This window comes from Barbus barbus (genome assembly GCF_936440315.1).
Source record: "Barbus barbus genome assembly, chromosome: 1".
In the NCBI taxonomy this organism is placed as follows: domain Eukaryota; kingdom Metazoa; phylum Chordata; class Actinopteri; order Cypriniformes; family Cyprinidae; genus Barbus; species Barbus barbus.
Window position 1 is genome coordinate 45,756,697 of NC_136729.1, and position 14,637 is coordinate 45,771,333.

Consider the following 14,637-nt stretch of genomic DNA (forward strand, 5'->3'; position numbering starts at 1 on the left):
ATGTATTTGAATTACATGTCAAATTTGCATCCATTTGGATCAAACGCTTTGAACATAAATGAACAACTTAAGGTGATGCATATTTATCCATCATAAATTAAAAGATCAGATTCTAATAAACTGAAGGTTTAAATGCACATTAACCAGCTTTATATATTTAATCATCAATAAATCTAATTAGTTTCAATCGCATACATTTCGCAACTAAATATAGCCTGTTCCACAGCTGGTCATATCTTATATTTATAAAGATATATTTTATATCTTAATTTAATTGCTTTGACAATGAACATATTTTTATGGAAGCTGTTTCCACCACTGAATAAAAATAAAACAAGGTAAATGTGAGTTCAGATTTTTGCAGGATATAAACTCACAATTGTGAGTTATAAAGTCCAATTCTAAGAGAAAAAAGACAGACAATTTTCTTCCAATTGTGTTTATTTCTCGCAATTCTGCAATTTCATATCATGTAATTCTGAGAAAAAAAGGGCTTCTATTGATTTTTGCTGATTCTAAGCAATTTAAATAAATACATTTAAAAAAATGTGATTATTTAAATACAAATCTGACCTGTTTCGTACCTGTTTTCCTGACTGGTTTAATTTACGCACGACTGAGAAAAATGCCTCAATTTAAGTTCATTAGTTTGTTTATGCTAAATCTGCAATGGACGGGAAATTTTATAAGCAATTCAAATACATAAGTCTTTAATTTAGACCTAAGTATTTTAGATCATGCCAATATTTTCTATGATCTCCTTAGGCTTATGCTGTAGGAAACTCAACACAGGTCTTTACTACAGCATTTGCTGAAAGTACAACTCAAAAATGATTTCTGCATATTCTATGATAATTATAATCGCTGTTTGAGTTGACCATGATGTTAAACTTTGTTTTTGTATGTATTGTGTCTCATTTTGTGCTGCTGCCTATCTTTCCAAGCACACTCTTGTAAGTTTTTATTTTCCTGCTCAAATGAGTGAATGAAAATAAATGTTGTTCCTTCACAGCAAGGCACAAAGTGGCTTCCCAGAACCTCACTCTCTCTGCTCCTCTCTGGTGGAATGAGCTACTTTGGATAAAAGCGTCTGCTAAATGCATGCATGTAATAAATAAGTTTTATGAAAAAGCATATTTCTGGTGAGCCGCCAGCAGGTATGCAGGGTGTATGTGGGGGACTGAGCTGTTGTGTGTGACTGGTTTGTGCAGGTTTGTCTGCAGAAGTCTAGGTCATTTCCATTCTCACAGAGTGTGACTAAACCGGTTTGTGTGTGGAGTGTGTGCAGCTTTTCAGAAACCACTGACTGTAAACAATCCCACAACAAGCAGCAAGAGCAAACAAACTCTCACAAACACTCTTTCTTTCCACTTTTGCTTTCTGTGGTATATGTTTGGTACTGCTGTGGCTTTTGGACACATCAGTGGCATGGAAAGTTACGAAGGACAGGCAACTCCAGCACTTTACAGAGAAGCCTGAGTTGTTTGGCCAGTGGCAGTAAAACGCAAAAAAAAAAAAAAATCATCTTTATATGTGCGCAAAAGTTTGGGGTTACTAATATTTTTAGCAAAAATACTGTAAAAATGTTTAATATTGTGAAATATTATTACAATTTACAATAACTGTTTTATATTTGATAATGGCCCGGTTTCATAGACATGGCTTAGACTAAGCCAGGATTAGGCCATAGTTCAATTAGGACATTTAAGTCATTTTATAAATGTGCTTAGAAAAAAAAAACATTACTAGTGTGCATCTCGAGACAAAACAAAGGCACTGAAATGTTTTAAGATCGGTCAGTTGCAAGTTTCTTTCAGTTGAAGCAGCTCAGACTTACATTTTAGTCTAGGACTAAACTTAAGCCTTGTCTGTGAAACCGGGGGTAGATGGTAAAATATAATTTATTCCTGTGATCAGCCTAGATTACTCCAGCCTTCAGTGTCACATGATCCTTCAGAAATCTCTTTAATGTCACTTTTGATCAATTTAAAACGACCAGTTTCTTTAAAATAATAAAATCTTCCTGACCCCAAACTTTTGATTGGTAGTGAATTCTAACTCAAATCTCCACGATGTAATGATCTGGAGGTTTTGTCTGTAGTATAGTAGTAAATTATGATTAGAACTAACTTACTAACTGAATAAATAAATATTGGATATACATTTAACCATCAACACACTTAATGACTACTTTTCTACAAATAAAACTTTTCTATTTCTACATAAATCCAAAACTATTGTCTTATAGGATTACATTGATTTTTCTTACAAAACATGTCAAGAACTTGTCTAGCTCATATTTCACTCCAAAATCAAATTATTATTATTATTTAAGAATTATAATTAATTCTGTCCGTGTGTCTTGTCCTCTCGTTCTACAGAAAAACACAACTGTCCTCCAGTTCACATACAATTACCCACAATCCTGTGCAGAGCAATCAGACATCAGAGGCCATATTTCCACAGAAATGCAAAAGTAGATGAACTTACCCATGGTTTCGATCATCTTGTGTGTCCTTCCTCTCTGTATTGTCTTTCCTCATTACCTGGGCTTCACGTCATGCCTGAAATCAACAAACTTACATTTACATTTACAATTGTTACATTTGTAAAGTGCATTTGTGACCCTGGAGCACAAAAGCAGTCTTAAGTCGCTGGGGTATATTTGTAGCAATAGCCAAAAATACATTGCATGGGTCAAAATTATCAATTTTTCTTTTATGCCAAAAATCATTAGGATATTAAGTGAAGATCATCTTCCATGATGATATTTTATAAATTTCTTACCATAAATATATCAAAACTCCATATTTGATTAGTAATATGCATTGCTAAGAACTTCATTTGGACAACTTTAAAGGTGATTTTCTCAATATTTAGATTTTTTTGCTCCCTCAGATTCCAGATTTTCAAATAGTTGTATCTCAGCCAAATATCATCCTATCATAACATAACAGCTACTACTAAGTACTTAATTAGGTAATTACTCTGCATTATGACACCTTCAAATAAAGTGTTACCATAACCATACATCAATGGAAAGATTATTTATTCAGCTTTCAGATGATGTATAAATCTCAATTTCAGAAATAGACCCTTATGACTGGTTTTGTGCTCCAGGGTCACATTTATCAAAACTTAGAGAGCAACCAAATACAGACAGTGTTCAAGCGCTCGGAGGAAATGCACATTCCAGTCTCAAATCTCAGAGGTCATGTGACTCGTGGGCAGACAGCTTTCATCCGACCACCCCGTGGTTCCCATGACGATGGCACACAGAGACTGGCTCTGGTTTCTTTAGAGACGCCTGTAAGCGACAGGTCTGCAGGGAACAGCTGCAATTGTGGGAGTTTTTATCATCACTGACTACAATGAGAGGAGGATGAGATTTACCGAAGAACCAGTGCTGACGTAAAACAGTCCAGTGTATGTTATTTCCTATCAGAGGTCAGACAGAGACTAAATTCTTGCCCTATCAGCAGTCTGGACAACGTCTATATGTTTGACTGTTTCTGATCAAATCTGAGCATATCACACCAGTCCTCAGGTCCTTACACTGGCTTCCAGTTACAATTAGGATTTTAAAGTACTTTTACTCATTTATAAATCACTCAATGGCCTAGGACCTAAATACATTGCAGATATGCTCACTGAATATAAACCTAAAACACCACTCAGATCATTAGGATCGAGTCAAAACAAGGGAAGTCTGCTTTTAGCTATCATGCCGCCCTCAGTTGGACCCAGCTTCCAGAAGAGCTCAGATGTGCTAAAACATTAGCCACATTTAAAACCAGACTCAAAACTCATCTATTTAACTGTGCATTTATTGAATGAGCTGTGCTACGTCCGAACTGACTGTACTGTATTTTATGTATAATCATTTTCTCTTAACTATTTTAAATCAAATTTAAATAAACTTTTATATTAAAAGTTTAAACAGAAGGCTAAAGTAAGTGCTGTGATGGTAAAGAGAATGTGGGCAAAGAAAGACAAGTGTGTTGGTTCATCAGTTGAAAATAGGACCTCTGAGTTCTGTTTGTTTGGTTTATGATGGTCAAAGTAAGTAGGAGGTGAAGTAATGGAATAGTTAGGTGTTTTGGAAGGATTTTTGAAGAGTTTGAACAATGTTGAGAATGTTTGTTTTTAAATTCCTTCTTTTTATTGTTCTGATTATTATTATTAATGACTATTTTACTTCCTTTTATGTAAAGCACTTTGAATTACCACTGTGTATGAAATGTGCTATATAAATAAACTGGCCTTGCCTTGATAGGGTCACACAGTCAAGACATTTATAATGTTACAAAATATTCCAAATAAATGCTTTAGAATTTTCTATTCATCAAAGAATCCTGAAAAGTAAAAAGTATCACAGTTTCCACAAAAATATTGTGCAGCACAACTGTTTTCAACATTGATAATAATGAGAAATGTTTGTTGAGCAGTAAATCAGTATATTATTATGATTTCTGAAGATCATGTGACACTGAAGACTGGAGTAATGATGCTGAAAATACAGCTTTGATCACAGAAATAAATTACAATTTACAATATATTTACATAGAAAACAGTTATTTGAAATTGTAAAAACATTTGAATGTTTTACTGTATTTTTGATCAAATAAAAGCAGCCTTAGTGAGCAGAAGATGTTTTAAAACATATTTAAAAAATCATAATATTGAACAGAAATGTTAATAAATAAAGAAGAAACAAAATCCCAGACTATGTTAAATACAGGTTGATTTGCTGTAAGGATGAGCATGGCTTACTATATTTTGTTTCGTCCTTTGAATTATTGGGTACCAAGAGCATCAAACCATCGGAATTCAATCGGAATTTAGAACCCAAAGTTGAGGATTTCCCATATCCATTTTATGGTAATACTAATACATTTCAACATTTGATTGTAGGAAACAACTGGTCAACTTTTGCATCATAAAGAAGTCTCAGTACTGAAGCAAAACCACTGCATTAGAATAGCAAGAGCAGTCAGTGCTGAGCAGCACACTATCCGCTCGGCTAAATGCCCTCTATACGTTAACCTCGCTGCTGTGTTCGTATGGACTAATGCTCTTACGTGAGGATTAACCTCCCTCCCATCATGCAGTTTTAATTAACGTGACGGTGACATCTACTGTGAGACGCTACAGGAGAAGATCAAGTCTTTTCCCTCCTACACACTACAAGAGTAAAACAACATGCCACGACCAAACAAAAAGTCACTTCAAACAGATGCGTATGCCATTTCTGCAACAAAAATACAACATATATCAAAGATTAGTTAGTTAAAAGTAGTGTTTATTACTCTGCAATTACAGTGTGATAAAGTAATGAATGAAATATCACTATTTGATGTCATGTTGTCTGCATATTAAAGAGACTCTGATCCACAGCAGCTGTTGAAACATTAAAAATGGTTGCCAGAATGTTTCAAGTACGCATTACTTGTGTCACACAATTTCAGATAAAGATATATAAGGCAAAGAAACTCACTGCCTGAAGCTACTGCAGAAGAACTGGGTTCACAAATAAAGACGGGTCTGATGTGTCATTTTGTGCGCTTTATTTTTGGCACTCAAAACACATTCAAAACGCATAATTTTAAATGGGCAAAGAGCAAAACTTGAAGCTAGCAAATTAAATACTATTTTCATAATTTGGTAGTTTGATTGTTAATGGCATCTAATAAAAATACAAGTGATTTTCGTCTGGCCTTATCGCATGGTAACCAAGTACACTAACTTTAGGGACACCTCTGTTGCTGCTGGTGGAAATGATGTCACAGCTGAGGGACTACAATAGTTGAGTATCTGGAACGAGCTGTTTATGTCACTCTTTGTTTAGACCGTCGCCGTTTTTTAAAAAGGTAATCATTATTTTGTGATGAATTTCTTTTTTTTTAAGAATACGTCTAGCACAAAGGGAAAAATAAATAAATAAAAAACAAATAAAATGCTTCAAAAATAGGAGAAATAAAAGCTGTAATGTGACCTTCATATAGCGACAAAACCAAACATGGCAGATAAACGTGCTGTTTTGTGACAGTGTGTCAGATAACGCGTGTCCCGTTACTCGCTGATCTCTTTGTGTCCACAGGCCTGTCGGGAATAAAATCCGCTTTTCGTACCGAGCACGGGTGAAGCAACAGGCTGCTGGCGCGACGAACGACGAGAAAAGTTGACCAAACGGAGCAAATCAAGTGCAGGAAACGGCATTAAAACAACGACGCACGGCGGCGGTCATCAAAGAAGCGATGATGCGCGCGCGACACTGTTTCATTCCAACAAAAGCGCGTTTGTTACATTGTATCTCAAGCCGATCAGATCAAAGCCGCCGCGCCAGTCAGTCACACATTCACGGACAATAACGAGTTTTGTTGAGAATAACTTACATGAACGGCGGTATCTCGCTACGGGACGGAGCTTGTCCGGTTGTGTTGTGTTAAAGATGGGCGCTGTGTTTGAAACTGGAGCCGCCCCACAGACACACACACACACACAAACACACACACACACACACACACACACACACACACACACACACACACACACATGTTGGGTTTCCATGTTTTATGGGGACATCCCATAGGCGTAATGGTTTTTATACTGTACAATCTGTATGTGCTATTGCCCTACACCAACCCTACACCTAAACTTAGCCCTCACAGGAAACATGCAGCATTTTTAGATTTTCAAAAAACTTTATGCTGTATGATTTATAAGCTTGTTTCCTCATGGGGACCAAAAAATGTCCCCACAAGATTAAGATTTACTGGTATTACTATCCTTGTGGGGACATTTGGTCCCCAGGACGTGATGAATACCAGGTGCACACACACACACACACACACACACACACACACACACACACACACACACACACACACACACACACACACACACACACACACACACACACAGAGACAGACAGAACCACTGTAAACTTCACACACATCTGAAGATAACTGCACTGGAATAGATAAGAGAACCTGTTTGGTTCAGGAATATTTTATTGCCAGACAGAAAATCATATAGTTAGATATATATATGTATATAACCAGGGCTAGTTATCATTCCAGCAGCTTGCAGCAGGGAAAGAACAATCCACACTGCTTTCACATTCCACTGGACAGAGATTACAGACATACCTGTCCTGCTCTCCTCTCCCTCTTCTCCTCCAGCAGACTCGGGACACCTAAAGTTCACTTAAAACTGTTTTTGTGTCATAATGAATTCATTGTTTCCCATGTTCACATTCGGTAAAATAATTGGCTCAGTGTGATCCCAAAGTAAAAAGAAGAGGCTTTTAACTACATGTTTTTTATAAAATTGATTTGTTAAATAAAACAGTAGTTTAGCTGCATATATATGCCTGGTTTTATTTTTACACAGTTTTTAATTTTATATATAATGTTTTATTTTGTCTATATTTATGGTTATATGTTTTAAACCCATCTATATGAATACATGTTTAAATAGTCTAATTTTCAGAGTATAATAACAATAAAACCACAGATTTTGAAGGTGCTGAAATTGAACTCTATATATACATATTTTCAAAATGTATTTAGTGGCTTGATGAAAGAAAAGAAAACAATATGTGAAACATGAAAAAAAAAAGGTTTTGCATTTTCAAAACAATATAAAGACAGAAATGCACTAAAATAGTGCAAGGTGAAGTAGCATAGATTTTAAATGGGCAAAGAGCAAAACTTGAAGCTCGCAAAGAGAGTACTTGTACAAGGAGTATCAGTTTTACATTTTTAAATTATACCAATCCACATTTTTATGTACCTGACTTATCTCCAGTTTTAAAGAAAGAAATTGCACAGTCCAAGCAGTTTCTGCCACTAGCCAGAAGTTTAAATTAGATTTTAAATCCCAGATTTTCATAGGATGTTTTCATGGTGTCAGACTGATGACCCTGCTGTATATTCCTGCAGTGAGCACGCTAGCAGATGTGACCTGCACCTAAAATCCAAGAAAACCAGCAGGACCATTCATCAAAGACTTTATTGGACATAACACTCCTGTTTTTAATTCCAATGTCAGGATGACTAATTAGGATGTAGAGGGAATATCATAACTAATTAGGTGCACTGCCTCTCCCAGAAAATACTTTGAAAATCGAATCAGAGTAGCATGACTGCATGAATGACTGCGCTGCATGCACAAACTCTCAGACAGGAACTGATCCTGTTCAGAAAATATTCCTTGGCCATGTTTGCAATGCATATAGATAACACATTGTGTTCAATTTTACATTTTCATTATTAGTGTTTTGTAATCGTGTTTTGTTTTCTAAATAACAGATCAAAAGAATTTAATGCATGCTCAATATTTTTTCCTCTTTTAGCAAGTCATTGAAACAAAATAATTGGAGAACTTTAAAGAAATAGATTAAATGAAATTAAAATTTGTTGAAATTGTCCTCACCCTCAGGCCATCCAAGATGTAGATGAGTTTGTTTCTTCATCAAATTTGGAGAAATGTAGCATTTCATCACTTGCTCAGCAATGGATGCTCAGCAGTGAATGGGTGCCGTCAGAATGAGAGTCCAAACAGCTGATAAAAACATCACAATAATCCACACCTCTCCAGTCCATCAGTTAATGTCTTCTGAAGCTGTGTGTTTGTAAGTAACAAATCGATCATTAAGATCTTTTTAACTTTTAAACACAAGTTGCCTATTCATAATACTGCTTCCTTCAGTGAAAAAGTTGTCTGGTCTGAATCAGGAGAGAAATCTGCACAGATCAAGCACAGTTTACAAGCCAAAGCAGTCCAAGATGTTAACACAAGTTGTTAACTCCTATTAATATACCGTTTTTACAAATGAGGACATACCCAAAAGGAGGTTTTGTCAGATTTATATTACTTCTGGGTACAAATTTGCCCTCAAACACACTGAGAACTGTGGCACTGAAACACCTGGCGCAGCCACATAAACAGACTGTAAATGAAACAAGCCCCTTGTCTCTGCAATACAGGCTCATTGGAAATACGTGACTCTGGCTATATTACTGCAGTACCTGAAATACATTGTTCTGAAATACATGTTTCACAGCATTTTACAGATGACACGTCCACAAGAAGTGCCATAAGCTATATAATTTTCCTTCATTGCAGATGCAGGTTTATTAAACAGCACAGCGTCATGAAAAAAGCATGCATGTAAGTACATAAGGGTTGCAAAATGATTTTTACATTTATGCATTTAGCAGACGCTTTTATCCAAAGCGACTTACATTGTATTAAAGTTACATTTTTATCAGCTCTTGCTTTCCCTGGGAATCGAACCCATGTCCTTGGCGTTGCTAGCACCATGCTCTACTATTTGAGCTACAGGAAAGAAATATTGCGTTCCTTGTAGCACATTTCACAGCAGCTTTAAAGCAAAATGTCTTTCACTAAACAGTTTGTTCAATGTTCTTAAAACAGTTAAACATTTTAATACACTGGTTGTTGTTTATATCACGGCAGTTCTGAAATGTCCCGCGAGGTGCGCTAAAAGCTTCACAAACCTAAAGCAAACATGAGGTAAATAGACACTGCTGAATCAATTATCCCATTTTATCTGGCTTCTACAGTCTTTGAGGTCTTTTATCGTCACTTGTGTTTCACAGGACTTATACCCGAGTGCTTTGTAGCTCAAATTTAATGCTGTACCGGGTGCGCTATCGAGCAAGTTTACTACAACATATGGAGCTGGTTATGTGATGCAAACGTCAAATTGTTTTAGTTTATGACTCATGCACTATGGTAAGTGTTTTTAGGTAATATAACATGGCATTGTGCGAGGAACCACAAAAAAATAAGTCTTTATTAATCAATAATCTGCCTAAGTAATCATAGTTTGTGTGAAAATGAATAAAAATTGTTGGCATTTTACTGCCACTAGTGTTCATTTCAGTTGGTAATTGCAGTGTATTGTGTGTATTGGTACATTTTTTGCAGTTTTTCAGAAACATAGCCAGAGTGAGATTTTCAAGATCCATCTCCTGGATGGAAACATACACTGGAAACCCTTCGACAGGGAAGCAACAGGTTGGCTCTGTATCCAGGAACTGTTGGTGGTACTGAACTCTAAAGCAGAAACTGTTATAAGACTGGATCATTCGCCTCCCATAGCAGGTCATTTGAGGAAAAAAATGGCGGTCGATCACTTCAGGGGCCACCTCCAGTGGCTTGGCTTGGAGAGTAACACAAATCGATTCTGCCAAAACTGAGATATGAGGCAGCAAACATTCCTCATCAAGCCCCTGCTGACGACTTATATTAATCCCTGATGCTAACTACAAATTCTTGGCCTGGCAAGCAATGTAATTAGGATTTTATTTGACTTCAACACCCAAGATGTGCTGGTTGTCATATAATCTGGATGTTTCAGATTAAACTGGAAAGTTTTCTCTTAACCTGCAGGCGTGTTGGGAGAGCAGGAGTTGGACCATACAGTGGAAGATTCTTAGGTGTTGTTACTGTAATATGGCCAGTCATTTCCATCAGAAATATACACGTTCCCACACATTATTTCAGCCTGGGAGCAGGATGATCAGTGGCCTCTGAGGAAGCAGAAGAAGGTGAAAATATTTCCGTTCCTTCCAAGTGAAAAATAATATTCAAGTGCAAACTACATGTTTTTAGACACATCCCGTCGTCGGCATCCTTTCGTCTACGTGAGACGATGGTGTAGTTTCCAGTGCCGCCACTTAGAAACTGAGCCACTCGGGAAGGCCAGGAGCTGGATTTTGGTTGACAGAGGCTATCTGAGACGCACGCCGTTTGGTCATTTCTAGAGAAGTGAGCGCTTATCTCCCACTTCCACCCCGGCTGTATCTACCTTGGACCACAATGTTTTAGACACATAATGTATATGTTTTAGACACATAATTGCATGCTAAATGCAATTAAATAAAATGTATTATAGTTTAAATTTATATTAAATGCAAGTTGAACTTAAAAGAATGAACTCAAGTAGGACTTAAGTACATCTTTAAATGACGTTAACAGAGGGAGAATCTGAAACAGCTCGTTCTGAGAGAGTGTTTATGATTTTTTTAGATTATAAAAAATTGAGTGGGTGGATTTTTACCATTATAGGCTTTTTGTTTTCACACACTGCGGCCACACAGCTGTGTTCAAACACATTATAAAAGTGATTTTTGCATAATAGGTCCACTTTAAGACACTGTTTTAAAAACTGATAAAAACACATTTAAAAATATTACTAACTAAATGCATTTCTGCATTTATAATAATTAAATAATAATCATTCCAAAAACACTTAATTGCAATGTCAGCTAAAAATGTAACCAGGTGTCCTGTTTTAGTCTCATTTCTATCTTTTAATAAATGGAGACAAATTGAAAATTGATTTTGTTTGGACATGCAAGACTGATTAGAGTGGAAAAGTTCAGCAGCTGCATCAATAGTACACATTTTCCAGCAAAACCACAGATGAGACGTACATACTTCAATGATGCAGTACGTTTACATTTTTGTACTGACATTTTGAGACCTATTACAGCAATTGTTTTGGGTTTTAGGATCCAAAGTTTGCCTCCCACAGGAGGGAGAGGTTCAATGTTTTCAGATGTGCAGGAAATTGCCAACAATGCAATAAACGGGGGGGGGGGGGGGGGGGGGGGGGGGGGGGGTTGGGATATTTAGGCCAAGGTGCTGGTAGACAATATCACTTTTAGGAATGTGAATATGGTCAGCACAACAACAATTACCAGAGTCCTAGAGAAACATAAAAAAAAGGATATACTTCAGTTTGTAAAGTGAATTACCAATCAAATAAGCAGCAATCATCATTACAAAACTCCAGATCTCAGACGAGACTTTTTGTTTAGTGTCTTCACACATTTCATTGCTCACTTGCTAACTCTTTATCCATTAGGTAGTCGTGGCCTAATGGATAGAGAGTTGGACTTGTAACCCAAAGGTTGTGGGTTTGAGTCTTGGGTCTGGCAGGGATTGTAGGTGGGGGACTGAATAACCAACACTCTCTCCACCCTCAATACCACGACTGAGGTGAGACCCTTGAGCAAGGCACCAAACCCCCAATTGCTCCCTGGGCGCCACAGCAATAGCTGCCCACTGCTCCAGGTGTATGTTCACTACTGTGTGTACACTTGGATGGGTTAAATGCAGAGTACAAATTCTGAGTATGGGTCACCATACTTGGCCACACACCACTTCCTTTTCCCTTTGATGAACTTTGATAACACTACAAAATCTTCATCAGTGCTTGGATCCAAAATGAAACATGGGTACAGAAAAAAACAGAAGTAGTAGGATGGGTTGGGGACTCCTCACGCTTTATTACAAAGAAAATAAACAATAATAACACAAACCAGTGTTAACGATTCCAAAATATGAATCCACGTTTTTTACATATGAACAAAGAAATGAGAAAAACTCAGTATAGAAAAATGCTTTAAGGTTGCCAACAGCACCTCCATTAGTAGACCTAAACATGAGCTCTACACACTGAATTTGAAATAGTAGAGAAATGTCATTCTTCTTTTGTAAAGTAATTGTACAATGAAAAACGTTGTGTGATGCTTTCTGTATATAGTGATTGTACAAAAATTCTACTGTTGTGACCCCCGTGGAAGTTAGAGAAGAAAACTGTGGGAAAGGTATTGTGGTCAAGACAAGAACAAGAAGAAGAATTGTAGGAGAGGTGGAAGAAAGTGTAGAAAGTATAGGTAGAAAGAGATGATGGGAGAGAAATAAGAATAGGTGTATGAGGAGGAGAGGAACGGAACGAGGAAACCATTACCTGTGGAAAGATCATCAACATTCCCATTCATCACAACACCATCTTTCCTCATGACTTTTTGAGCCAGTAACCTGAGCTGTAAAAGCCATGTGATTAATCACTCTGTGGGAAAATTACACCATGACAACACAGATGTCAAGAACACACACAGTCCCAAAGCCTTTACAAGCAGTCATCCTCAGCAGTGACATGAACAGCAGCAGTCAGTGAAACATGTACTCTTACATTCACATTCATGCATTCTGCAAATGCTTCAATACACAGCGATTTACTCTGCAGTCAGAATTGGAATCAAAAGTTTATTTCACAATTCTTCAAAGAGCCTCCAAAAAGAATCAGGCACTCATCGCATTAAATCAAACCAAGTGGTATCTGCAAACAAATGACACTGGAGCTTCTCTCAGAACTAATTTCACTTCTTTAAGCCACACAAAATTATTGTTAACCAATTAGTCTCAAACTCACGTTTCATGTTATGAAGTCCACCAGTGTAGATCATCACATTATCTACAAATTACAAAGTTCAACAACTACAGTTCTTGGAGTTTCCAAGACTATAATTTGAAGAATATACAGAATCTGTTTACTCCAAACCAAACTGTCAATCAATGGAGAATTTTCTTTGGTCCTGTTGGTGTAGTTGCTATCCAGCCAAACTGCAACCCTGTATAAATGAAGGCATTGAAGAGTTGAGGGAAAAACAAGAGATTTTTCTCAATATTAGGCCAGTTTACTTGTGTTGTGTTAAAAGTTTGCTTTTTTAAGAGGCTGCATTAGAGAAAAACATTATCTGAAGAACACAATGTTTCAGAAAGACGGTCAGCAAATTCAGCAGCCTATAGGTGGCCTGGCTCTGGCAAACATATCAGTGAAAACACAAAGGTAATCAAGAGCTGAAATCATGAAGAACTAGATCTTACAGAACAGACCTTTCCACAAGAGTTGCTAACACACACATGAAAAACTATTGTATCCACAGGAGAGTTTTCTCCACTAAAAACTTCCATGAATTAATGTTGCTTGCTAAGACATTGCTTTGTCTTGTACTTAGGGATTTGAATAAACCCATAACCTGAATTATTAAACTTTGACTGCGTCCCACCAGTAGTGCAGCCAGAAATGTAGTAGGCCAAGAGATGATTCTTTCATCTTACAATAGGAGTGGAAACACCATAATAACAACAAATGTATTGTTGACCTGTTGAGGTTGACCGGCAGCTCCCATCAGTCTGTCTGAAAACAGCATTTCAGTCCCATCATCTGCCTGTCCAATATTTCATTTCACAGTCTTGTCAAGTCTCAATTGTCCTTTACTAGAGCCATTTTCCATACAGGTGTCACCCAATCTGGCTGGCAACTTTCTTTTACAGAAGCAAGTGACATACCCAGTTTTTTATGTCATGTTTCATCATAAGCTCCTTTTTTTGGTTTGATCAAAGTCATTGTTTGAATCATCCCTGTATACACTAAAAGTCTCCTAGAGCTCCTTGATCAAATAAACTGCCTGTGACGTAGAGGTTGACATAGACCCTTAGCGGAAAAGACTCACAAAACTAGTTGAAAGTGATGAGAAGAAACACAAATGACTTTGTTTGCATTAGTTAAAAGAGATATTCAGTCTGAATTTGAGTGTAGCCTGACTAGAGCTATCAGCAAACTCAGGTAACATTTCTTATATAGCCTCAACAGTGTCAAAAGTTTACTCTGTGAGTCATATTGAAAGCTCCATTGTGAATTGCAGACCATTTTCATGTGGTTGCGTTTGAATTTTCAGAAAGCTGTAATACATTGGTCTCAAACTCAATTCCTGGAGGGCCACAGCTCTGCGCAGTTTAGCTCCAACC

At 37.0% G+C, this 14,637-nt stretch overlaps 1 protein-coding gene across 5 annotated transcripts in view; it reads right to left on the reverse strand.

The window, feature by feature from the left end:
* The window catches only part of LOC306871378 (multiple PDZ domain protein-like), a 79,250-nt gene extending 72,796 nt beyond the window's left edge, over positions 1-6,454 (reverse strand). For all 5 annotated transcript variants that reach the window (XM_079419243.1, XM_079419242.1, XM_079419240.1 and 2 more), the window contains exons 1-2: positions 6,396-6,454; positions 2,491-2,564 (exon numbers count right to left, since the gene is read on the reverse strand). In XM_079419243.1, the coding sequence (XP_079275369.1) occupies positions 2,491-2,506 (16 nt within the window). In that variant the 5' untranslated portion in view covers positions 2,507-2,564; positions 6,396-6,454. The remainder of the gene's footprint in view (positions 1-2,490; positions 2,565-6,395) is intronic.
* Between the last annotated feature and the right edge of the window lie 8,183 nt (positions 6,455-14,637).